The sequence below is a fragment of the Anarhichas minor genome, unplaced genomic scaffold (assembly GCF_050575085.1).
Source record: "Anarhichas minor isolate MPS153535 unplaced genomic scaffold, ASM5057508v1 ptg000017l, whole genome shotgun sequence".
In the NCBI taxonomy this organism is placed as follows: Eukaryota; Metazoa; Chordata; class Actinopteri; order Perciformes; family Anarhichadidae; genus Anarhichas; species Anarhichas minor.
The window spans coordinates 20,258,788-20,283,974 of record NW_027466463.1 but is presented as its reverse complement, the minus strand read 5'-3'; the positions used below and the strand labels follow the sequence as shown (position 1 = coordinate 20,283,974).

The following is a 25,187-nucleotide window of genomic DNA, read 5'->3' as shown; positions in this document are numbered from 1 at the left end:
AGCTTAGCTTAGCATAAAGACAGAAAACAAGGGGAACCAGTTAGATTAGCTCTGTGCAAAGGGAGCAAAAATAATTACTAACTAACTAATTATAAGGAGAGGGTTTTCTCTGAGTTCTTGGTAAACGCTGAGAAGTGATTTCAATATGTACCTCTGAGATGTAGTACAGTAAAAAGTACAATATGTACCTCTGAGATGTAGTGAAGTAAAAAGTACAATATGTACCTCTGAGATGTAGTACAGTAAAAAGTACAATATGTACCTCTGAGATGTAGTAAAAGGTACAATATGTACCTTTGAAATGTAGTACAGTAAAAAGTACAATAATTACCTCTGAGATGTAGTAAAAGGTACAATAGTTACCTCTGAGATGTAGTACAGTAAAAAGTACAATATGTACCTCTGAGATGTAGTGGAGGAGAAGTAAAGAGTAACAGAAAATGGAAGTACTCAAGTAAAAAAAGTACTTAAGTGCAGTACTTGCCTGCACTGTAAGGACTCAAACACTAGAGGGAGACACTACATAATTAACTCTCTCACTTCTGCATGAAATCATCTTTATTTATTTATATTAGCAACGACTCCACAGAGCACCAGAGCAGCAGGAACACGTCAAGGTTCAATATAATGTTTCGTGCATATTGTAGAAACTACATCTATGATGTTTAAGCTGACTGAGACTAAATCATTGTGTCTCGATATTTCAGATTAGTTTGTTAAAAATGTGAAATCTTAGAGTGAACACCAAACAGTGTTTATAGCTTTTTACAATTTGAAGGGAAGATTTGATGCTCTATTAGAGATATGAGCTCACAGTAAAACCATCAGATGTCAGTAGAAGTACACGTCCTGCGTACTACTGCAGCTTTTCACAGCATGTGTTGTTTTTTTACTTGAATATTTCACAAGAGCTGCTGCTGTGGGAGGATTCCCCTTCTGTTGATTACAGAAAGCATTTTGTGTGCAGCATGAATGATGACGTGAACTTGAAGTTTCTGCTTCTCCTCCTGCTGTTCAGGTGATGTCGTCCTTTTAGAGCAGAGACCGATGCTTCATAATGCTTCACATCTCTGCAGCTGCAGAGGAAGAGAACTTAAAGCAGAGATTTATGTTTTTAAACGTGAGAACTTAGTCGACGGATCTTCTGTTTGATGCAGAGTGAGATGTTAGTTTTCAACAACCTCCGAAACAACAAAAAGTGACTGACTGCTGCTGTTCACCTCCTGATCATCACACCACACACAGTTACTATAAATCATTATATTTACGTATTAACTGTCACATTTTTAGTTTGCAGATTTAGTGAAACTGTCTTCTATTGATGCAGGAGAATGAAACACATGACATGAGATTTACACAGAACATAATATTTTAAATGGGCACTGTATTAGAGTTATATGAGGACACACCAATAAACTACTGAAATGTTGAACTGTTGCGTAGGTATTTTCATATAAAGTACATTTTCTATGGCACATATAGTTTTCTGGTCGAGAAACACAGTTTTTCTTGGAGTATAACTGGTTGAAAACTACACATTTCCTTTTGTTTGGCCTTTATACTGTTATTCATGCGGCCTATCATCAGAAAAAGTCTGTCCATCACTGCTCTAAATGCATACACGAGTATAAATACCAGCATATATACACAAACAGACAGTACCTTGTGTACTTTAATCACAGTTTACTGTGTTATGATCCACAGATAAACCTTGTGATCTTCCTGTAGGATCATCGTTCAGAAGACGAAGGCCTCCCACGTGAGACACACCTGACCAGGTATGTTATTGACTCGTTGCTCTGCTCTCATTGGTCCGTCTCCGTCTCTGTCTCTGTCTCTGACCGTCCTCTGCTGCACCCTGCAGGACGCTGCTCCTCGTCCCTCTGTTTGGGATTCACTACGTCGTGTTCGCACTGATCCCAGAAGTATTCAGATCTTCTCCACAAGTAACAGTAGTAATACTACTACAGTGTAAAAACATCCTCTATAAGTCAAACTTATTATGAAGTAAAAGTACAGCAGTATCAGAACATAAAGTACTAATTATGCAGAATGAGCAACTTTAATATCACATGTATTATATTACTGGATTATATTAATTGATGCATTAATGTGTTCATCACTTTAATGTTGCAGCTGGTAAAGATGAACCTCATTTGAAGTACTTTATATATTGTTGTGTAGTTTATACTTTGATATTTAATCAACATTTATTAGTTGATTCATAGTTTGTTTTAATAATCTGAATAGTAACTAAAGCTGTTGGATAAATGTAGTGCAGTAAAAAGTACAACATTTCCCTCTGAGATGCAGCGAATTAGAAGTATAAAGTACCACAAAACTGCGTAGAGTATTTGAGTGAATGTACTCAGTTCCTGGATCCTGCATGAGTTGTTATAACTGAGCCCTGACGGCTCCACGTGTCCCCCCATCAGAGACCTCGGGGGCCCCCAGGTACAAAGAAACAAAAGAGCGGGGCATGAATGAACCAGAGGCGGAGCTTCAAAGTAAAACAATCACATGAAATAAACTCTCTGATTCTAGAGTTATAACTTTCAGACAGGTCTGAGTTTGATGAGTCCACTTCCTGTCAACCTGTCAGCGCCAGAGGAGTCAAAGAAAAGTGTCTCAGAGAGAAAGAAGAAGAAGAAGAAGAGAAAGGAACCCCCACCTCCCCTCCCCGGCCTCTGAATGGTCTAACCCACTGGTTCACATGCCCCCCCCCCCCATGTGTGTTGTTTTTAGCCTCATATAGTGCAGAGTTATCTGGCTGCTGAGCCTCGCTGACGGTGAGATTAGGCTTCAGCCACGCTGTCCGTCTTTGTCCTCCCTGTCCTCATTAGACACACAGCCGACTGTCCAGGGAGCAACATGAACGGTACGATGGACGGGATCTACGACCGCGATCCTCATGACGGATCCTTCATGTTCACCTCAGAGTCCGTGGGAGAGGGACACCCTGGTGAGTAGAGAGGACCCCCCCTCTCCATGCTGCTGCAGGTTCATGAATGAGGAGCGGGGGTCAGCGTGTGCCGTCATGTTTCACTGATCATTGATGACTTTGAGGAATGTGCAGAATCCTGAGCGCTGCACGGAGCCACTGACCCGGAACAAACAGTAGTTGGAAGAGCCGGACAACTCTGACTTTATGATGATTTGTATTCATTTGTGTTAGTATGGCCTAATATGTAAGATTTTGTCATGTTTTTCTTCACGCCTTTTAACACCTGCAGATATTCTGTGCATGTAGACTTTGAACGCTGCCTCTCAATGTTTAGTTTGACTGCAGATCATTCAAAGCACTCAGACACCTGAGAGGTTTGAATGAAGCATAACAAACATCAGCAGCAGATCAGAAATGTATTTTGGTCCTAAATCATTCAGGGCTTCAGTAGTGTGGAATGTTAACATCAGTTCTTCGACAGACAGGAAGCCAGCCTACAGATCTCAGACCTGCAGCCGCCTGACTGACTGGAATAATAACTCCGGGTTCACTCTCATGTAGTTGACATTTAACTCAGTACGTTAGTGAGAGATCAACAGACTCGTTGATCTCTGAGAGTTTAGCTCATTATAACCTAATATGTAGCATGGTGAGTTTAATCTATTAATAATGCTGATTCCATCATTTTGGCTATAAAACTTCAAAGAAATGATACATTTCCAATCACAACTCCCCAAAACCTAAAGTGATGTCTTCTAATTACTGAATTAAAAAAGAAAATCTGGAACCTAGGCTACAAAATAAAGAGCATCTCAAACGTAACACACATCTAATGTCCAAACGTTAAAATTCAACAATAAATTCCTTCAGACAGGTATTTGCAGCCCGTGCACTCGACTGATATCAAAATACAACCAGCTTCCTCAGTGCAGTCTCACAAACATCACCCAGAAAAGAGACAAAACTGACAAATTACACATAAATGACACAAATAGACAAATAACACAAATAGACAGCAGACGCTGCAGCCACAAACACACATTAATGCAAAAACAAACAGAGCTGCAGAGTTTTACTCACCTGTATGACGTCATTCTGCGCACCTTGACGTCCTCACAGACAGCTGACAGTCTCACTGGAGGTGAAATGAGTCTCGAAGCACATGTAGAAGTTGATTCAGCTCGAGCATATTAGCATTTTTGTATTGCAGCTAGACCCAGCATTCACCTGTAGCTGACACATCGTCTTAGGTGCGTTAGATTTGCTCCACTCCGCCGGGCGGTGCCTATCGGGCCAGGTAACCGACGGCGTCCCTCACACCACCTGCCATTAGTGAAGGTAAACAGGCAGAGAGTCAGCTGACTGCAGACGGTCAGGAAGCTCCGCCCTCCCTCCTGCAGCTTCAGACAGACAGGTGTACAAAACGCTATGTTTACAGACAGACAGGTGAACAGACAGATAGGTTTACAGACAGATCCCTGTGTGGAATGTGCTGAGGTGGGATGTGTTTCCAGACAGTTGATGAGGATCTGGTGGAGTTACAGCGCTCCGTGTCTCAGGCTATTCATAGAGCTGCTGCTCCTCTGAGGTCGGATGTGTGGCCCTCCAATGGAGCCGTGACATGTGATCTCTTCGCTCGGCCCAGATCAGGAATGTGCAGCAGAAGGTCACGCGAGGGATCAACACAGTGATGCAGAAATTGATGCATTTTAATCTCTTGTTTTTGTTTCCAGATAAGATATGCGACCAGATCAGTGACGCTGTGCTGGATGCTCACCTGAGGCAGGACCCCGACGCCAAGGTGGCTTGTGGTGAGTAACGATGAGTAACGATGAGTAACGATGACTAACGATGACTAACGATGACTAACGATGGCTAACGATGGCTAACGATGAGTAACGATGAGTAACGATGAGTAACGATGAGTAACGACGAGTAACGATGAGTAACGATGAGTAACGACGAGTAACGATGTGTCTCTGACCAGCAGAGGGAAGTAGAGCACAAACAAAGGAACATTTTGTTTAATCAGAACTATAGTTTTGGGGGCTCAGGAGCCACTAAATAATATATTTATATTTTACAACATTTGTTGCACAACAACAACACTGTGAAAGCAATTATTCTTCTCATGCATGAAATTGTAAAAACAGATAAAAATGGGTTTCTTGACAAACCTTTGATCACTTCAGTCTGACATCGTTATAATTCTCAAGTTGTCAGAAGGAATCGTTCATTATTTCACATCAAACCTCTATCTCATCGAGACAAATATGGCGTCTGACGTCCTCTGTCTGACACAGAGACGGTGTGTAAGACCGGCATGGTGCTGCTTTGTGGTGAGATCACGTCCAGAGCCAACGTGGACTACCAGAAGGTGGTGAGAGACACCATCCGAGACATCGGATACGACAACTCAAACAAAGGTGAGTGTAAAACCAAATGTCTGGCCTGACCTTCGACAGATAGTTTGATGGTGCGAGTTAATTCCACGTGTCCCCTCTCCTCGTCCCTGGCTCTGTCTGTCCAGGCTTCGACTATAAGACCTGTAACTTGCTGGTGGCCCTCGAGCAGCAGTCCCCGGACATCGCACAGGGAGTTCACATCGACCGCCTGGAGAGCGACATCGGAGCTGGAGACCAGGTCCTCTTGAAAAACACAACACAACGCGTCTGTTTTATTATCGTTGAGCCTTTTAGAGAGTTTAAATGAGAACTTACTGGTTTCATCCTGTGAGGACAGGGTCTGATGTTCGGATACGCCACAGATGAGACGGAGGAGTGCATGCCCCTCACCGTTGTCCTCGCACACAAACTCAACTCCAAGATGGCCGAGCTGAGACGCAGCGGGGCGGTCCCGTGGCTCCGCCCCGACTCCAAGACGCAGGTGAGGATCCAAATACACTACTAAGAAAACGATGTGCTGATAAAGTTTCAGGTGTGCAGACAGAATGGACTCATGAGACACAGGAAAAATGGACTTAAATTATTAAATTCGTTCTGTAACTCATAACTAATAAAAATCCGCCTCAATAAAAGTTCCATCCAACTAGAAGAACTCATTAGAAATTAAGGACATTTTTACAAGAAGTTCAGCCCTTAAATTGTCACTTAATGAACAATAAACATCTTCAGTGTGAACATTTTTAAAAACCTCAAAGTCCCTTCAGAAAGACACAAAAAGACAACAAAGAGACTCGTAAAGAACTATGAAAATGGGCAAAACAACCACAAAGAGACACAAACAGACCACAGAGGAACACAGAAACCTCTTCAGAGAGACACAAAAAGACCACAAAGAGACTAAAACAAAGAGGCGCAAAACAACTACAAAAAAATTGCAAAACAACCACAGACTAAAAATAACTACTAAAAGACCAAAACAAGTGACACAAAATGACCACAAAGAGACACCAAACAACAACCATTGTCTCATTATCCGCCCACGTTTATGGGTCACAGTTGAGAATGTATATTGCTCTACACGCCTTACCAATTACATCCCAGTTTGAGCTCAACACGATGTAATATCTACAGTAAACTAAAACCTCTCCACTCCCATCCGTCCAGGTGACGGTTCACTACACCCAAGAGAACGGTGCCGTGATCCCCAAGAGGGTTCACACCGTGGTGATCTCGGTGCAGCACGACGACGACGTGAGTCTGGAGGAGCAGAAGAAGGTCCTGATGGAGGATGTCATCAAGGCCGTGGTCCCCGCGAGGTACCTGGACGACAACACCGTCTACCACCTGCAGCCCAGCGGACGCTTTGTGATCGGCGGTCCACAGGTACGAGCCTTTTTTCTCTCAGGCTCGTGCTGTTGAAACGTCTCTTCAGTGTGTTTGTTGTTGTTTGTGCTGCACATGCTGCTGAAGTTCTGATCGTTTTTCTTCCTCATGCATGTTGAAAGTTGGTGAAGTTGTGCCAGAAAACCCAACTTTGCCATAAACACAAAGCAGGTTGAAGGTTTTACATTAAATGCACACGATGTTAAGATGCAAACTCTTGAACTTTGCATAACAGGATGATTTAATGCTATAAATCAACGCATTGCAGGGTTTGGGGTAGGTTGACGATTAACTGATTCGTTTTAACTCCAATTTTCATAATTGATTAATTGTTTGAATCATTTTATGAAAAGCAAAATGCCAAACATAGGGAACAATTGTTTGTGTGCGATGGAAAGATAAATCTTTGCGTGACTCTCAGGGTGACGCTGGAGTGACGGGCAGGAAGATCATCGTGGACACATACGGAGGCTGGGGGGCGCACGGTGGGGGGGCTTTCTCTGGGAAGGACTACACCAAGGTGGACCGGTCGGCTGCCTACGCCGCACGCTGGGTGGCCAAGTCTCTGGTGAAGGCCAAGCTGTGCAGGAGAGTGCTGGTGCAGGTGAGACCAACGCATCCTTCAGAATGGACAGAAAAAGATCGTGAAATACTGAGTTAGCTTTAGGAAAAGATTGTGAAATACTGAGTTAGCTTTAGGAAAAGATCGTGAACTACTGAGTTAGCTTTAGGAAAATATCGTGAAATACTGAGTTAGGTTTAGGAAAAGATCGTGAACTACTGAGTTAGCTTTAGGAAAAGATGGTGAAATACTGAGTTAGGTTTAGGAAAAGATCGTGAACTACTGAGTTAGGTTTAGGAAAAGATTGTGAAATACTTAGTTAGCTTTTGGAAAAGATCGTGAATACTGAGTTAGGTTTAGGAAAAGATCGTGAAATACTGAGTTAGCTTTAGGAAAAGATCGTGAACTACTGAGTTAGCTTTAGGAAAAGATCGTGAACTACTGAGTTAGCTTTAGGAAAAGATCGTGAAACACTTTAAGTTTTGGAAAAGATACGCCATCAGAGATGTTTTCATGTTTTCTCTCGTCTGTGTTTTCAGGTGTCGTACGCCATCGGAGTCGCCCACCCGCTCTCCATCTCCCTCTTCACCTACGGCTCCTCTCAGCAGAGCGAGAAGGAGCTGCTGCAGGTCGTCAACAAGAACTTCGATCTCAGACCCGGCGTCATCGTCAGGTCGGCACTGAAATGATCACACTGCATCTGTTTTGTTGATACATGCAACGTGATCGTGAGGAATATAACTCTACTCAGTGGTGGAAGAAGTACTCTGATAGAATACTATTAAGTTGATATCTCATCAGACAGTATAAGAAAAATAAGGTGTTTTTTGAGCATGAAAACTTGTTCTTCTAGAAACCCCAAAAAAATGAGCAGGATATGTCTCCTTTAAGTAAAAGTACCAAAACAACAACGGTTTGGAACTACTGGTTTTACGTGAAATCTTAAGTAACTCCTAAAGCTGTCAAATAAATGTAGTGAAGCAGAAGTATGGAAATACTCAAGTAAAGTACCTCTATGTTGTACTTAAGTTCAGTACTTGAGTTTGTTACTTTCCACCACTGGACATGTTTAACCTGAGTCCATCTCGATTGTGCTGCAGAGACCTGGACCTGAAGAGACCGATCTACCAGAAGACGGCCTGCTACGGACACTTTGGGAGGAAGGAGTTCCCCTGGGAGGTCCCGAAGAACCTCAACTTCTAGAGTGTGTGTGTGTGTGTGTGTGTGTGTGTGTGTGTGTGTGTGTGTGTGTGTGTGTGTGTGTGTGTGTGTGTGAGAGAGAGAGATGTATAGATAGCTGACCTCGTGCTCCTGTAACCTGGTAAGGCAGCTGGGAGGGATGGGTCAGGGTGGGTGCAGATAGTCTCTGCTGATTGGACGAAGGATTGATGGACCCCTTCAATAGTAACCTGAAATATGAGTGAGCTCTTTGGTATTTCTGTCTTCGGGGAACAGCCACATGCCAGCAGTTTGTTTCACACTTAAAAACTGGTTGTTTGCAACTATTTTCTGTCCAGAAATAAGTGAATGACCAAATGTGAAGGGGGAGCAGCCGTGCATGTGTTGGAACCACTTCAGTGTTTTCAGATTTTATGAAAAAAAATCGACATTCTTGTTATCGTTGTCAGTGTTATCAGTCATACTGCAGGTTTTAGTGTCACTCTGGATGATACAAAGTAAAGATCTTAGTTATTACATAAAGTAAAGACTGTTTTGTTTGTTTTTCAGCACCAAAATCAAACTTGCACCATGAATCTACTGTTTAGGTTTGTGTTCAAGATAAAACTAGTTTTATTTTATTTGGTATGAAAACATGAATGTCATGAAAGACCTGCAGGGACTTGACCGCCACAAAACAATAAAAGATATACAGCAGATTTCCCAAAGTTCAGTCATAAGTTCATTGCTGCATGCATCCTAATATTTATAACAGATTCTAACTATAGATAGTACTTTTGAATGAGAGAAAGCTGAGATAGATAGATAGAGTCTGCAGGTGGAAGTTGGATAATCCAAAGCTTTCAGTTCTTTATAGTTTGAATGCACAAAGTTAGAAACACTGTTCTGCTCTAAGGTCTAAGTTGCATATTATTTGGTATCAAACCAAACGACCTGCAGACACTTGATCCACACAAAGATGAGATGTGATCTCAGAAGGTATACAGCAGATCTCCCAAAGAAGTTTCAAGTGAGAGAATTAGAGAAAAACTTGGTTCCTCACATGTACAGTATATACTGTGTGTTTATGTTGGTCAGTGTTTCTATTTAGTAGATAGCTGGCTGTTAGGAGAGAGAGAGAGCGAGAGAACGAGAGAGAGCATCTGAAAATACTGTCGAAGAAGTTTCAAATGTCAGCGACTAATAACATTAATAATCCTGAATGCTTCCTAACATTTATTTTTGTATAATAAATACCTGCAGGTTGTAGTGTCTAATCTAAAACATATATTATTATTAATATTTGGTATAAGCTGCAAGTCAATAGTTTCTTTTTAAAATCAATGCACAAACCTGCATTCTGATCATCAGATGATCTTCGTAGGTTGTTTGAGGTGAAACAGCTGTTTGAGTTTTGTATTATTTGGTGCTTAAAACGTAAATTCAAGACCTGCAGAGACGCATGCAAAGCAAATAAGAGATGTGAATTAAGAGAAACACTGAATGCTTCCTGACGTTTGTTTTCACATGACAGACAGCTGCAGGTCCTCGAGTCTAATCTCAAGATCTTAAATGATTACAATACAGGCTGAATGTCTTACTTATTTTTAGAGCTTTATTATGAAATCAATGCACAAACCTGCTTTCTGAATATCATACTTTCTTCTACGGTCGTTACATGAAACAGCCGTTTCTTCAGTTTGATATTATTTGACAACAAAAACATCTGGACGTCTGCGAAACAAAGATGTGATCTCAGAATGTTTAAAAGTCACAGAAGCAGAAGAAAAACTTTGCATATACCGTTTCATAAATAATGTAAATATGATTTTTGAACAATAAAACATTTGATTTTTCTTCCAGGCTGAATACATGAATGAAAATAAGGAACTCATTTATTTTTCTCCTATTTGCTTTTATCTCTTTGTTCTCCGCACACATCACGGAACTTTATCTTCTTGTTTATGTGTTTCTGCATATGATCAAATACAGACAGTACGAATAGTTTGGTCCCGTTCAAACTGTGAAGATAATCGTCACCGAGCGCAACGGCTTTTTTGGCAAAGAGCTGATACAGCAAAATATACAACAGAGCTTATTTCAGGCAACATGAGAAGATGTGAGACAGCTTGTAGTCTTGTGATTATTTGTCGTCGTAACGTCTCTCTGTGGTTTTGTGTCACTTTGTTGTAGTTTTGCCCTTTTTGTAGTCATTTTATTAATCTTTGTGGTTGTTTTGTGTCTCTTTGTAGTTGTTTTTTGTCTCTTTGTAGTTGTTTTTTGTCTCTTTGTAGTTGCTTTGTGTCTCTTAATAGTCATAGTGAGTTTCTTTGTGGTTATTTTGAGATTCTTTGTTATTTTTAGATTCTTGGGGGGGGGGGGCATTTATGGCAATGTTGCCATTAAGAGTTGCACAAACTGTTTCTGTTTCATAACAACTGTTCAACATAAGGACACATTTGTAAATCTTCACCTTACTTTAGTGACGTAAAGAGCAAACAGCTGGTTATGTAACAAAACTTCCTGAGTGAAAAAAACCAACAGCGCTCGATGTCTGAACGTCTGAACATTCAAACAAACTGACGCTGCTGCATCTGAGGCCCCTTCAGGACGCTCAGTCTGATCAAAGGCCAGGAATGCAGAGAGTGATCGTTACACTGAGAGGATTCAAACAAACAGCGAAGTGTGTGTGTGTGTGTGTGTGTGTGTGTGTGTGTGTGTGCGTGCGTGCGTGCGTGCATCTCTTTCAGTGTTCAGAAAGGCACTTGCAATATTGTGCAATGCACTTCAGCACAGCAGGATGAAGGTCATTTAGTCTTTGGTCACTGCTGAGCAGAGCAGCTTTGGCACCGTGTCCGTGTGCAGCAGTGAGCGAGAGGAGACGCAGGATGCAGCGTCCAGGCTCTCCACTCCACTGGCGTCGCCCATTGACCTCCATGGACGTCTGCAGCTTGATTACAGCATCGATAAGTTGTCCGGCTGGTGGTGGTTGGAGCCGCCGCCCACCTCCATCTTGCGTCCGGAGGTGGAGAAGCTCTGCAGCCCTTCTCCTCCTCGTCCTCCTCGTCCTCCTCTGGACAGAACCATCAGCGTGTCGCCCGACATGCCCCCAAACTCGAAGGCAAATGTCCCGTAGAAGAGCATGATGAGCATGCAGTAGATCCACTCGAAGATGGCGGAGGCGTGCTGCAGGGCGAAGCTCTCCTGGCAAAAGAAAACTCCGCCTGGTGAGTTTACGGTTAAGGACAATGAGGCTGCACAGTAGGAGGCTCCCGAATCCAAACACACACACTTTGTTGTCTTTATGGGTGTTATCGAGAACATCTGTTTTCTTATTTCTGATGTGTAAGTTTATTCATGCAGTGAGAATTTACACACTAAAGAGGTCCAGAGGAAGGACATTTGGATTCAGGAAATGGATGTAAGCGTGTTTTACTCCAGCAGGGGGCCACGTAACACAATTAACGAAGTACATCTACTCAAGTACTGTACTGGGGTAAATTGTCTCATGAATGAGAATTTGAAGTGAGCTCACGAATCATGAAACAAAAATATCTTCAACGTTTTGAACTTTTTGCTAGTCAGATAAACACAGAATTGGCTTCATGCTGTCAGGATACTGAGCACCAGGGCGACCAGAGCCAGCAGGGCCATCCCCACACGGAGGTGACCCACTCGGTACTCCTCTTGGGTCTTGGCCAGTCTGTAGGTCAGAGCCGACTGAAGACACACAAACAGCATGCTGGAGGGGAAGGCCACGCCAGCTCCGACATAGTGGAGGACTTTGGCGAAATCCACCTGAGAAATAAGCAAAAACCCTTTAGAATCGTGCACAGGTTCTATTTCACCTCAGGGAGCAGCAGCGACATCGTGGATCGTCATTCAGGTCTCACTAGACTAGTCTCACTTCTTGCCTTGTTTTACTAACTTTCTTCTGTTTTTACCCTCAGCCTGTTGGTCAAGACCAAAATATGATTATATGACTGTTGGATGGATATCCATTCATGGTCCCCAGAGGATGAAATATACAGATTCTAGCGATCCCCTTTATGTTTCTCTAGCGCCACCACGAGGGTCACATTTGTGGGTTATTTTGTGAGATCTCTCAACAACCATTTGATAGATTTCTGTTACATTTTGTGCAGACATTCATGTTCCCCAGAGGATAAATCCTGCTGCATATTTATTTCCCAACTTTTCCTCAAGTGCCACCATGAGGTTCTCGTTTGTGGCTGAATATCCATGAATTCTGTTCAGACAATCGTGTTCCCCAGAGGATGAATCATCTATTGTGGTTTTCATCTGGAAACAATAAAGCTGATAAAAAAACAACAAACAAATGACACCCAAACACAAAGGCTCATCGTGACCCAACACCGGCACTCTGGGTAATCACTGTCACAATATCATCCGTCAAACAACGTCCCAGGACAGAACAATCTGCACCAGCAAAACATTAGTTTCAGAAAAGTCTGAAGTTCTTCAAAAAGAGTGTTTCAATATACAGCACATCAATGTTTACTCCGAATGGGGAGGAGTGGCCTCCTGCAGCCAATCAACGTTGAGAGGGTGAATTGGATGACGGACCCGGAGGATGAAATGTGCAGATCGTGGCCCCAAATGTAATCAGAGGGGCCCAGACGTGTGCAGACAGATCGGCAGGAATCTGAGCCTGGAGAGGGCCTCCAACTACTCCAACTACTGACCTTTGACAAGAGTGTCACCACTGATATCTCAAATACAGCTCCGCACACACAGAGAAACACGTATTCAGCTCGCTGCTGTTCAGGCCCGACTCTTCACTGTTTTGGTTCACTCTCACGGCTCTCATGGTGTCGCTTTAGTACGGACGCAGCATGAAGCTGCTCTCTACCTGCTCAGCAGCAAACAGACACAGATAGAAACTAGCTGGTGAACACGGTGGAGCATTTAGCAGCTAAAGAGACAGATGTTTCCCTCAGGAGGTGGTGGAGACTAGAGAATATTGGACTTCTATGCATCAGGTGACACAAACACAGAGATTCCTAATGGATCATCATGGTGCTCTGTCACTGCTGGATGTGCAAATCAGCAACTTTTTGCTAATTTAAAAAGGTGATAATATGTCAATTGTCTCGCTGACGCCTAGCGGCCAAACAGAATTGGTGATTGCAGGTTTAAGGTGTGTAGGATTTGGTAACATCTAGCGGTGAATTTGCAGATTCCAACCAACTGATATCTGTCAGGCGTGTAGGAGAACTAAGGTAGCCGACGCAAAAACCTGAAAACGCGTCTTTGGTTTGTCCGCTCTGGGCTACTGTAGAAACATGGCGGACTGCCTGAATTGGACATATGTAGAGATGTTTGTTCATTAAGTTTGGTGATCTCATAGCAGTATAGCAAGCACCTACATGCAGTGGTGTGAACATGCACACACACATCTCTGATGAACTACCTGCAGTAACTCACAGTTATCATATGCTCAATAGCAGCTTTAACGTGATCACCTGAGGCGATGATAACTCCTGTACATGCAGCGTGTCCCAAACATGTACGCACATGTTCTGCAGCTCTTCTTCTCTACAGTAAATCTGTGTCTTTATCTCAGCAGCTAATTCAAAACCAGCAGTTACAGGTCAGCACAAAAAGGCGACCGCCACACTGAGCAACGCGAGGGCGTCCTCCTTGAACCGGGCTTCTCTCTGGAGTTCAGCGAGGACAGGAACACCAGGAACACGCACACGGTCTTGTATTTATTAAGGTCACACTACCGCAGAGAGGCCCGCCAGACGATCTACAGACAGGACAAACCGAACATCAAAAAGAGATTTGCTTGGAAGCTCTACAAAAGAGCGGGAGAGTCGCACATCAGAGAGGCTCAGCGGGGCGTCTGAAGTCCAGCAGAAGCACCACATGCATGAGATGCAGAGATGCTGTTTTCATCTGTTTGACACTACTTGATCCCAGTTTGTGGAAATTTGATAAAACATAATAAGAAATGTGCGTCACATGAGCCCAACATACACTGAAATAATAAAAGCGATGACCACTGGATTAGATATTACAGACATACTAGCAGCTCTGTGAGTAAATGCTAACATCAAAATGCTAACGTTAAAGAAATCTGATAAGCACGCTGACAATCTGTCCCAGTGGCCACTCGCGGTACTTCGACTCACTCGGTCCTGCAGCTTTTTCAAAGACGTCGGTCAGATTGTGATTACCTGGAAGTTTCCCACCATGATGAGACCGGCGGCACAGATCCAAGCCGTGGAGAGGCCGGCGGTGTTGAGGACACAGTTCTGGTGTTTCTCTATGACGTGAGCGTAACGCAGCAGACCGATCAGCATCACTACAGATGGAGAGAGAGACGGAAATAAGGACGACACATTTCATCATTCAGTTTGGTAATCACACCAATCCTCCAGGAAATGAGCCCAAACTACAGAACAAAGGGTTTCAGATTCATTCTTTTCTGCTCTTGTTAAAAAAAAGAAAGAAAAACTTTCTGCATCCAAAAACACACACATGTAGATTCAGGAGTTACTTTAAAACACCGTCCACCATCTTTAACAAGCATTGATTATTACACAGTTGATGGTACTCTTCTTATTTACTTTACTTTTCAAATTCTCCTGTTGTACCTTCACACTTTCACACTTTCACTCGGAGACGAAGGACCAGAGACCGAGTAGTCAGAGACGTTATTTCACATGACTCTTAAATGTTAATTCTTCTCTGGGCAGATCATAACCAGTATGTCTCATATATTCAGAGACTCTGGTGATTATTAAAAGCGGTAATGTGAAGCGCAGCTACGAGACAAAGCACAAATCTTTTGAACAAACGTACCACAGAAAATAAACAACCTAAGAGCCAATGAGAGAGCTCGACTGCCCTTTTAAAACCAGGATGCAGCATGAAAGGAACAGCGAGCTCACGGCGCTTCATCCGAAACGTTAAAAAACGACGACGCTGCAGATCTCACAGTGTGAGCAGATTCCTGATGTCTGTTTATTAAACCGCTCCATCAAAGCTTCGCAGCAGCTCACATCTGGTGCTCGTCACACCGATAAGTACAGTTGTGATGTTCATGTTGTTAGTCCGGCAGTGAACCAGCAGCGACAAGTTCAACAGGACGCCTCACAAACATAAACTCTTTATGAGAGCAGAGTGAAAACAGCTTTTGATGTCGGGGAAATGTACAGAGCGAGAGCTCCCACACGCTAGCGTTCACTGAGAGCTGACACCATTTGTCGATTAATAGACGAACAGGAAAATTAATCACCAACTTTTTTTCAACTTCAGTGCAGCTGTGTTTTGAGCTAAATGCTAATGCTAGCATGGCAGCATGCTCACAACGCTAACATGCTGATGTTTACCATGTTCCCCAACTTAGCTTAGCGTGTTAGCATGCTAACATTTTCTAATTGGCGCTATTTAGAAAGTACAGGTGAGGCTAACGCTAACGTCTTTAGTTCTGCAAGTATTTGGACATTAAATCACACGTTTGACCCGATGATGACTCTAAAGGAAAGGTCAGAGGATCACCAAAGTGACTGAAAATCATCCCGAGGGGATCATGAATGCGTGTACTAAATCTTATTGAGACATCATACCCGTCTCTCACAAAAATAAAATAAAAATACATTTATAAAAAATAAACTAAATAGAAATAAACAGAAAATTCCAAACTCAATATATTTTGGTTTTGTCCTGTTGAATGAACATAATCGTGACCCTGCAGCCCAAATGTGAGTCTTTACTGTCTGACCCGACCTTTGTGGGTTCCCAGCAGGTCTCACAGGAGTTAACGGCACCACACAGCTCTCGTTTACGTGGCGTTAAAACAAATGTGAACATTTTGACAGAATTCTGCAAAATGCGGCCAAATAACCCTCCAAACGTGAGTAATGAGGTGAAAACTGCACAAACTGAAAGAAACGTAAAATGCTTTTAAACAAACATGAGATAAAGTAACATTCCTCTCGAACTAAGTTAGCAATCTAAATAACCTGGGCTGAGACAGGTTCATGGGCTTTTTAAACGTCTGTCAATTCCAGCATTTTCTTAGAAAAACCAGGAAGATTGAGATAACATCCAATATTAACACGCACGAGGAAGAGTCTGTTTATAACAGAGTTGTTACAGATTACAGATGTGACCATAAAACTACCAAGAGAATTCATAAATCTTAGAAATATAATCTTCGTCTCTTCTGGAATATAAAACGTTGGCCACAGAGAACGTCTCTTATTTGTAATTTTTCTCCTCAGCTTACTGTCTACGCTGTTGTTCAGCGTTTAGCTCCCTTTGTGTTTGTAGTGATGGAAGTTTACAGACAGCGGCGTGTCGTGCTGAGACAAGCCTACGTGATCACCCACCAAACCCAGTTCCTTGGAAAAACTACATCAAAGTGAAGACAGTGCTGTTCAAACAAACACATCTGTGTGAAAACAACTGGATTATGTAATACATACATTGTCAGCCTTTACAAAACCTGAGTCCAGACAAAAAGACACTTCCTCATTGGCTTCACTTTGCAGAACCGAAGTTTGCCGCCTGCACAAGACACACTGCATTTTGTTTTCCAAAGTTACTCTGGTTGTTCCACCCTCCATCATTTCCTCTACTGGGGATATACACATCAAAGAACTTACATTGATGCATGTGGTAACAAGGGACAGCTACCAAAGAAAGCCCAAACACCATCCTCTTTCTTTCTTTGGTTGTGCAATGGTTGGCACACTTCCTTTGTGCTGTAAATGGAGCCCTCCTTTTCCTGGGAAATCTTACCCACTGGCAGACAGAAATGCATAACGAAAGCAGTCTCATGTAGTGAACCAATCACAACGCAGACGGTGTCATTATTTTATAGCACAATCAACATTTACATCATAATGACAAGTTAAAGCAAAACACTGGTCTATTGCCCCTTCAGGCTGCCGGTATGCTTCTTCAGAACTGCTTGTTAGTTGGAATAATATCTGAGACCAGCGGGTTTGAACTTCTCTCTGTTCCTTTTGTTGACTCAACTGTTTGTGTCACTTTTTATACAAACAACCGAGACCAACACTGGGAATTGAGAGACTGTCTGCAAATGTTCAGCGTTATCTGCATCTTCAAACGATACCAACCTCTCCTCCCTTTTCACTCCACCTCCTGGTGCGGCCGCTCGGGCAACTACGACCACTTTTCATTTCCGACGCCGTCAGAAAACACGTCTTACGAACTAGTTCCGTTCATTGGCTGCAAGACCAAGACAGGAAGTCAGTGGCGGTGCCCGAGAGAAGCCGCTCTGCTCTCCATTGGAAATAAAAGTCTTGCTCTCTGCAATGTCAAACCTCCACGTTGTCAGCCTCTAATTAAAGAACCTCAGTAGAGCAAAGTTCACTGTGGTGAACTCCTGGAGTGTGAATTCTCAGAGAGTTTTATAAAGCGAACGGAAAAAACATCTTAATGAGACACCCTGCACCCTCGGAGTAAACCCCCACTGAGTCAATGCTTGAAAGTGTTTTTGGCACAGAGCAGAGGAGTTGCCCTCCTGGGTCATATAAATGCACCAGTCATGGCATAGAGGGAATTTTTCCTTCAGAGAGGAGGAGGAGGTGTGTGTGTGTGTGTGTGTGTGTGTGTGTGTGTGTGTGTGTGTGTGTGTGTGGGGGGGGGGAACAGAGAACTTGGCTTGAAGCGTCACAGCTGAGAAAACAAACCTGAAGTTCTGAGTGCACAGAGACCCGTTCAACCAAGAGCAGCATGTTGGGTAACTGTGTTGCATACTTGAGCTACGTTCGCTGTACACACACACACACACACACACACACACACACACACACAACACACACACACACACACACACAACACACACACACACTCGTGTTGACACTTACCCATAAAGGACCCAGTGCTGCAGATGAGGCTGAAAAAGCAGCTTTCAGGTGGCAGGGTTCCACATTTACTGCAGTGAAGAAAGAAAGCAGAAATAGTCATGAAAAAGCAGCGTGGCCTTCTTTGTGTTCTTACTCACTCTGTGGAATCAAAGACATACCAACATGTGTTCTTGGAAAGCGGTTTCACAGGAAGAAATATGTCTATAAATGAAAATAAAAACCGACAGTCCTGCTGGGAGGTTGAGAGAAAGAATGACATTAGGACAGACATTAAGTTTCCATCAGGGTTCGTACATCACTTGTACATGTCTGCTCACTACATGCATACAGTCTTTTAGATTAGTGCACATCAACAGTTCTAGACTCAGAAATGTTCTGTTGCAGCCACTTGAATGTCTGATATTTCACATTTTCTCCATGAATCACACGCAGTTAAAGGTGCTTTTTTAACTTTACTGCATGCCAAGTAAAACACAATGTGTACTGGCATGTTCTTGTTGTTCTGTTTGGGTTCAGTGTTCCAACGGAACTTTAATAAAAGAGCTAATTTCCCGTCATTCGATACCGGCGCTCACATCATGTGTACAGTGTGTGTGTGTGTGTGTGTGTGCGTGTGTGTGCTGATATTGTTATTAGTGTGAGAGGGGAAAGTTTCGTCTTTGCTTTATTACTGCGGCTTCTCGTAAACCACACGACTCAATGTCAACAATGCGCCATTGTTTTGGCTCTTTGAAGATCACATGCAGGAAGTAGACAACTGAGTGTTACATAAGAGGAGTTTCACAATAAGAGGAGTTTCCCAGCAGAATGAGTGAACGAGTCCTGCAGGACCTGCGGAGGTTTGGTCACTGACCTGATGAGCGGTATGTTGTCCAGGGTGCAGCACAGAACCGGACCCCTCTGTAGTGGAAGCTGCTCCTCACATGACTCATTATAAAGCCTGCAAACACACACACGGACATGCAAACACTCTCAGTCATCGTGACTTCTGATGTGCAAACAACTGTAGAACATCTGCCGCAAATGTTTTTAGGTGAAAGATCTCTAAAATAACACACTTCAGAATGCTTAGCCGAGTACAACAACACAGGGATACATTTCTACGGAGCGGTGCAGCTGTTTTATGAAGACTAATTCATTCATGCAAACACTCTCAGTCTGCACATAAAGAGATTTAAAAGTTAAATATTTAAAGGTGCATAGGTTGTTAATTCAAAAATGGGCCCATCTGGAATCTTTGAAGTCTTCCTAAAGTTCAAAATTCTAAATTGAATCCCCATATTAGATTATTTTATATTTGAATCACCTTAATGCACCTTTATGAGACAACGGGCCTCTGGACACAGACATGCAAAAGGCCCCATAACCTCTCCTGCATAGGAGCAAGACACAGATTTACAGTTGTTCAGCCCTTTTTAGTTGTCTCTTTGTGGCGTCATCGTGTCTCTTTGTGGCGTCATCGTGTCTCTTTGTGGTGTCATCGTGTCTCTTTGCAGCATTTTTGCCTCTCGTTGTAGTCGTTTTAATCTAGTCGTAGTCATTTGTTGTCTCTTTGTGGTCATTTTGTTTCTCTTTACAGTTGTGTTACATCTCTTTGTAGCTGTTTTTTGTCTATTTGCAGTTGTTTTGCATCGTTTCGTACTTGTTTCGCTGTATCTGTAGTCTTTTTGTGTCTCTTTGTGGTCATTCTGAGTCTCTTCCTGGTTTATTTGTGTCTCTGTGAGTGACATTTTACAGCTGAAGGCCAGGAGGGCCCCGGGACTTTGGGCCCCTGGCGTGCACACTGTCGGCTCATTCAATATTCCATCCATGCCTCAACGGTGCATCAAGAATCTAAAGTAAGTAAATGTGTTAAAACTCTGTAAATGTTTGAGCACATTTGGAGCATCATGACTTCTGATACGCAAACTGTAGAAGATTAACTCAAGACATACTCCGGTTAGAGGTCTCTTAAATAACACACTTCAGAATGTTTAACCGCGTGTGCTGTTCTGATTGCACAACAACACAGGAACACATTCATGTTACAACCGAAGAGGTTCGGATGTTTTATGAGTTTGAATAAAAGGACACACAATGAAGACATTTAAAAACATCACAACCTATCTACCTGTATGTTTTATTATAAACACTGTGAGAGCACACATGCAAGAGTGATCTCATGTATTTAAAATACAGTATGTGACATGTTTGTCTGAATGCAACTATTGCCTTTTTGATCTGATTTTACTTCATTAAAAGTAGTCGTACCACAGTGTAGAAATACTGTCTTACAAGTAAAAGTACTGCATTCAAAATGTTACTTAAATACAAAAGTATCAGCATCAAAACATACTTGAAATATCATAAGTAATAGTACTCATTATGCAGAATAATATATGATATTACTGGATTTGAATTATTGTATTCATGATGTATTCATCACTTTAATGTTGCAGCTGATCAAGACGGATGAAGATTACAGAGTACAGAGAAGAAGACTTCCCTCTGAGATCTAGTAGAGTTGAAGTATAAAGTAGCATAACATGTACAAGTACCTCAAAATTGTACTTAAGTACAGTACTTGAGAAAATCCGTTTAGTAACTTTCCACCACCGGAGACAATAGAAGTAACCTTGATTTTAAAACCAAATACTTTTCAAATATCTTCAAATAACAGCCTATAAACACAACAACATGGGGTTCATAATGTTAGATTCTTATTTTTACGTGTTGCTAAATCCCAATAGGAACGGTCCTTCTGATAACGTTAACCTGCAGGTATTATTTACACAGATTACAGGGGAACAGAATATAATAGATCTGTTATTGATGTTCTTTGGCGTGTTTATGCGTTTTCTGTACCAGCTGGGAAGGTACTTTTATTAAACACACAGAGGTTTAACATTCCACAGAAGTGACCTGATGTAAAGAGACGCATGCAGCTGCAGGTCCGACACCAGTTTCCTCCTCGTTCCTTCTGAACCTGTTTGCATTCTGAGAGGTCAGTTTACTGAAACTCTCTTCCTACGCCCACGTCTTTCTTTACATGTTCTCCCCTCGTGTCAACATCTGCAGCACTTCATCAGGTCCACTCCCCCATCTTCATCTCACCTCCTCACTATGTTTGAATTAAGACAGACTTGACAGGAAGTGGGGCACAAAGTGGATGTAAGTCGAGAAAAGATTCCTCTCGCAAAAATCAGCCCACCATGAATCACCTTTCCCCCCCGACTCTAAGCTGCATCAACACACCAGCTGAGACAGTTTTCACAATCTGCGAGTAATTACTTACAACCAGTGTTTTTATTTGTGTGGCACATTAACGGGCACTGAAGAAACCTCCTCCCTACTTCATAAAAAGCATTTCCTCTCCGTCCACACTGAGCTGGTGTTTTATTAGACCCAGAAACGGAGCTTTTCTCCCGTTTAGATTAATATAAAACGCCGGCTTCCTGTTTTAGTGTAGACGCGGGAAAAACCTTTTGGAAAACAAGGATTTAAATCACTGCAGAAACAGAAAGAGATGTATGTTAGATTGTAAGTTTGTTTTAATAAACATAACAAGGGTTTGACCATGACATCATGAAGAAGTGTGTGTGTGTGTGTGTGTGTGTGTGTGTGTGTGTGTGTGTGTGTGCTGTACCAGTTATGCACAGGGCAGACATGCTGGTTGTACAGGGACATCGCGTATCTGTAAGTTAAAGGAGAGAAGAAGAATTGGTCAAATAAATGACTTTGATATATAGTTATTAATGTATGATATTATCTTTCATGCGATAACAGCTACACTCCTAAAACATGGCTGTCAGTTAAACAAAGAGTAAATAAGCTACAAAAGTGCTGTTTCACCAGTGAAATGAAGCACGTAAAACCACGTCACATGTAGACAGATTGACGCTGTTCCAGCCTCTAAAGTACAACTTTACTTTTTCACTAACAAAACACGCGTCACATGACTTCACAGACTGAGGCCGTCTGTGTTCGTCATACGTGTACGCAGAAGCTGCTGGCTGTATTTTAACCAGCGCTCTGACAACAGAGGAGCTGCTTCTTAAATCTCCTAAATGTGTCAGCGACACAATAACCACAAACACAAACCTGAGATAATTCATTAGACACATAAAAACACTTGGCGACACATTTAGGCCTCGGGCCGAGAGTCGTCCAGACGAAGCCATGAGCAGCACATGTTCTGGTCCAGCCGGAAATATCGCAACATCCATCGAATGGATTTCCAGGACATTTTGTACGGACATTCACGGCCCCCAGAGGATGAATCCTACTAACTTTGGAGATTCTCTGACATTTTCCTCTAGCGCCACCATGAGGTTTTGTATAAAAAGTCTCCCCAACGACTTGGTGGATTGCCATGACATTTGGTTTAGACATTCTTGTTCCCTTTAGGATGATTTCTAAAAACTCTCATGACCAAGTACCTACACAACTAATGTAGTTCCCATCAGCCTCAGTTGTACTTTGTGTTTAGCATGCTAACAGGTTAAACTAAGATGGTGAACATGATCAACATTACTCTGGCGGTACCAGACAATTTTAAAATGTGAAGTTGTTGTTAGAACGCCCGCCAACAAACCTACGCCGATCACAACCTTCTATCTACATGCACGGGGAGCATATGGAGGTGCCATGTGGGGATAACGTGCTGTTATCGGGGGAAAGCTAATGCAGGATTTGATATATTGTTAAAAAGACATAAGGGCAGAAATTCAGAGGAAAAAAAAATCCGTTTTGAGCAACTTCAGTGCGCCGGGTCGCTAGCGTGACTGTAGTTCTTTGATTCATCTTTTCTCTGTAGTCACATGGCAACAATGTTCTCTGAGGCTTAATCATATCAAGAGAAAAGATAGCAGAGATTAAATCACTGGAACACGATACGCAGACAAATCAACAACACAAGCTGCTCACAAATGTCTCAGCAGAAACTAAACAGGAGACATGTGGAGGTTGGAGTGCGTCTATTGATCGCTGATAACAAGATCCGGTCAGGAGAATTGATTTGCCTTAACTTGAACAAACTGTGATGAACTGTGGTCGAGGACATCACAGCTTTTTGATTTAAATAAAAGTGACTAACGTGCAAATAAAAGAATCAATGTGCTGTAGAAGTGTGTGTGAAGGCTGTGTGGCGTCACTCATTACCAATAAACATTGGACCACAGATGAGTGTTGTTTTTGTAGCCCTGAGAATTTCTCTGACAATGAATTACCTGCACGACCTCTTTGTTGTGATTGAATCACCATTTTGCTCACATAGTGGAGTTTTAAAATGACGGGTTTCTGCAGGAATCTAGCGTTGAGCAGTTCAATGTGATGCAGAAGAAGTCAGAACTTCAAGTTACAGGGAAACTTTTCCTTTAAGTTTTTTTTAGTCTATGATTTGACTAAAATTCTGTGCAGGGAAAACAAAAGCACTCGCTGCTACACGCTGAATCATCGCTTCCACCACGAACAGCAGCTCTTACTGTGGACAGCTGTTCATGTGCAGAGCTGCAGATGTGAGTCAAACAGATGCAGGGACACGCAGACCAGACAGACCGAGAAGGAATTTCAAGGATGAATCTCCTCCGGCGCAATCGTAGAATAAACAGCGAGCCGTTACTCTCCCTCTTCCCAAAAAAGGAGACTGTTTTACTTTCACAAACTTTGTCCAGCCGGCGGAGGTCATCGCGATCACAACCAGCCTCTCTGTTAACGTATGGACAGCTGGAGAGCAAACGCTGAGGTACTCACACGACCCAGATCCCAGTGATGGTGAAGACGGGCAGGCTGATGGGAAGGATCATCCACAGGGACATGACGGCCACCTGGAGGGGAACAACAAACAGCATCAAACACCTGCAGGACCGCGGCCGTCAGCACCAGAACCACCAGAAGAACTGCAGCACAAGATTACCTGGTTGACTGATTCAGCAACAACCATTTCCATAGTCAGTTCTAATGACGCTAGTTGTAGTGATACTGGATGCAACTTAAACCAAAGGGCCACTGATGCATCATGGGTATGTGGTTTACGCAGGCAGAGGAGTCCATATGTCCACGCAACATGTCTGTTTCTTAAGACTCATCCAGCAAAGAACAAGCACGCAGCAAACAAAACAACACAGAAATCATTCCTATTGCTGCCTCTACTGCACTGGTACAACAACAACAACAACAACAACAACAACAACAACAACAACATAGCCCACCAGGTGCATGCTGGTCCTATACCTGCCTACTCAGGTATAAATATAAATATACATACATATATATAAATATTTAGTTGTTCATGGTTTAATCTATTGATCCATAAAATCCTGTAAATCCCATTCACAAGAAATAAAAACCCACGAAATAAAAAAAAACTGTGAGAACCATTCAAACCATTTCATTGATTATAAAAATGTTCACAGTCTGTTTTTTCTCTGCAGTGTGTTCCTTTAATAACTTCCTTTAATAACTTTAAATCAGACTATCAGGACAAAAGAGATGTGTCTACATGCACTACTTGAAGTCTACTTAAAAACAACACAACTCAGAAAAACTACATTTTACAAGCACAAAACGACCACTTCCCTTTTCCTTTGCTCTGTTACTTCCCCTGCAGAAGTCGTTGCCTGTGCATGCTCTACGTGCAGCTCTTCCACAGACTATCGTGACTACAGGAGGACAGGCAGCGCACCTCTCGTGTGTCCCGCTGGAAGCAGCTTCAGGCTCTCCTCCTCATCGCAGCTCCTCCAAACTCGAGGAAAAGTTGCATCGCGTCGCTGCTCGTCTGAGCTCCTCCGCATCCACTGATTTCATGGTCGAGACAGCGACAAAGTCCCATCATCCGGGACCTTGTTTTCATTCATCACACACACACAGACACACACACTGAGACTGTC

General features: G+C 42.6%; 2 protein-coding genes across 2 annotated transcripts; one reads left to right on the top strand and one right to left on the bottom strand.

Annotated features, from left to right (window-relative positions):
* The first annotated feature begins 2,871 nt into the window (after window positions 1-2,871).
* On the top strand, window positions 2,872-8,497 carry LOC142951412 (S-adenosylmethionine synthase-like). The gene is made up of 9 exons (XM_076092924.1): window positions 2,872-2,962; window positions 4,678-4,755; window positions 5,248-5,370; window positions 5,475-5,587; window positions 5,687-5,830; window positions 6,514-6,732; window positions 7,154-7,336; window positions 7,834-7,967; window positions 8,395-8,497. The coding sequence occupies exons 1-9, from the start codon at window positions 2,872-2,874 to the stop codon at window positions 8,495-8,497; spliced, it is 1,188 nt and encodes a 395-aa protein (XP_075949039.1).
* Window positions 8,498-10,081: 1,584 nt separating this feature from the next.
* Window positions 10,082-24,149, bottom strand: LOC142951457 (transmembrane protein 150A-like). Its single transcript, XM_076092997.1, has 7 exons — window positions 24,052-24,149; window positions 21,947-21,994; window positions 19,175-19,261; window positions 18,322-18,389; window positions 14,656-14,783; window positions 12,073-12,250; window positions 10,082-11,676 (listed from the first exon to the last, which is right to left on the bottom strand). Exons 1-7 carry the CDS (start codon window positions 24,147-24,149, stop codon window positions 11,408-11,410), a joined length of 876 nt encoding a protein of 291 aa, XP_075949112.1. The 3' UTR covers window positions 10,082-11,407.
* Window positions 24,150-25,187: the final 1,038 nt, after the last annotated feature.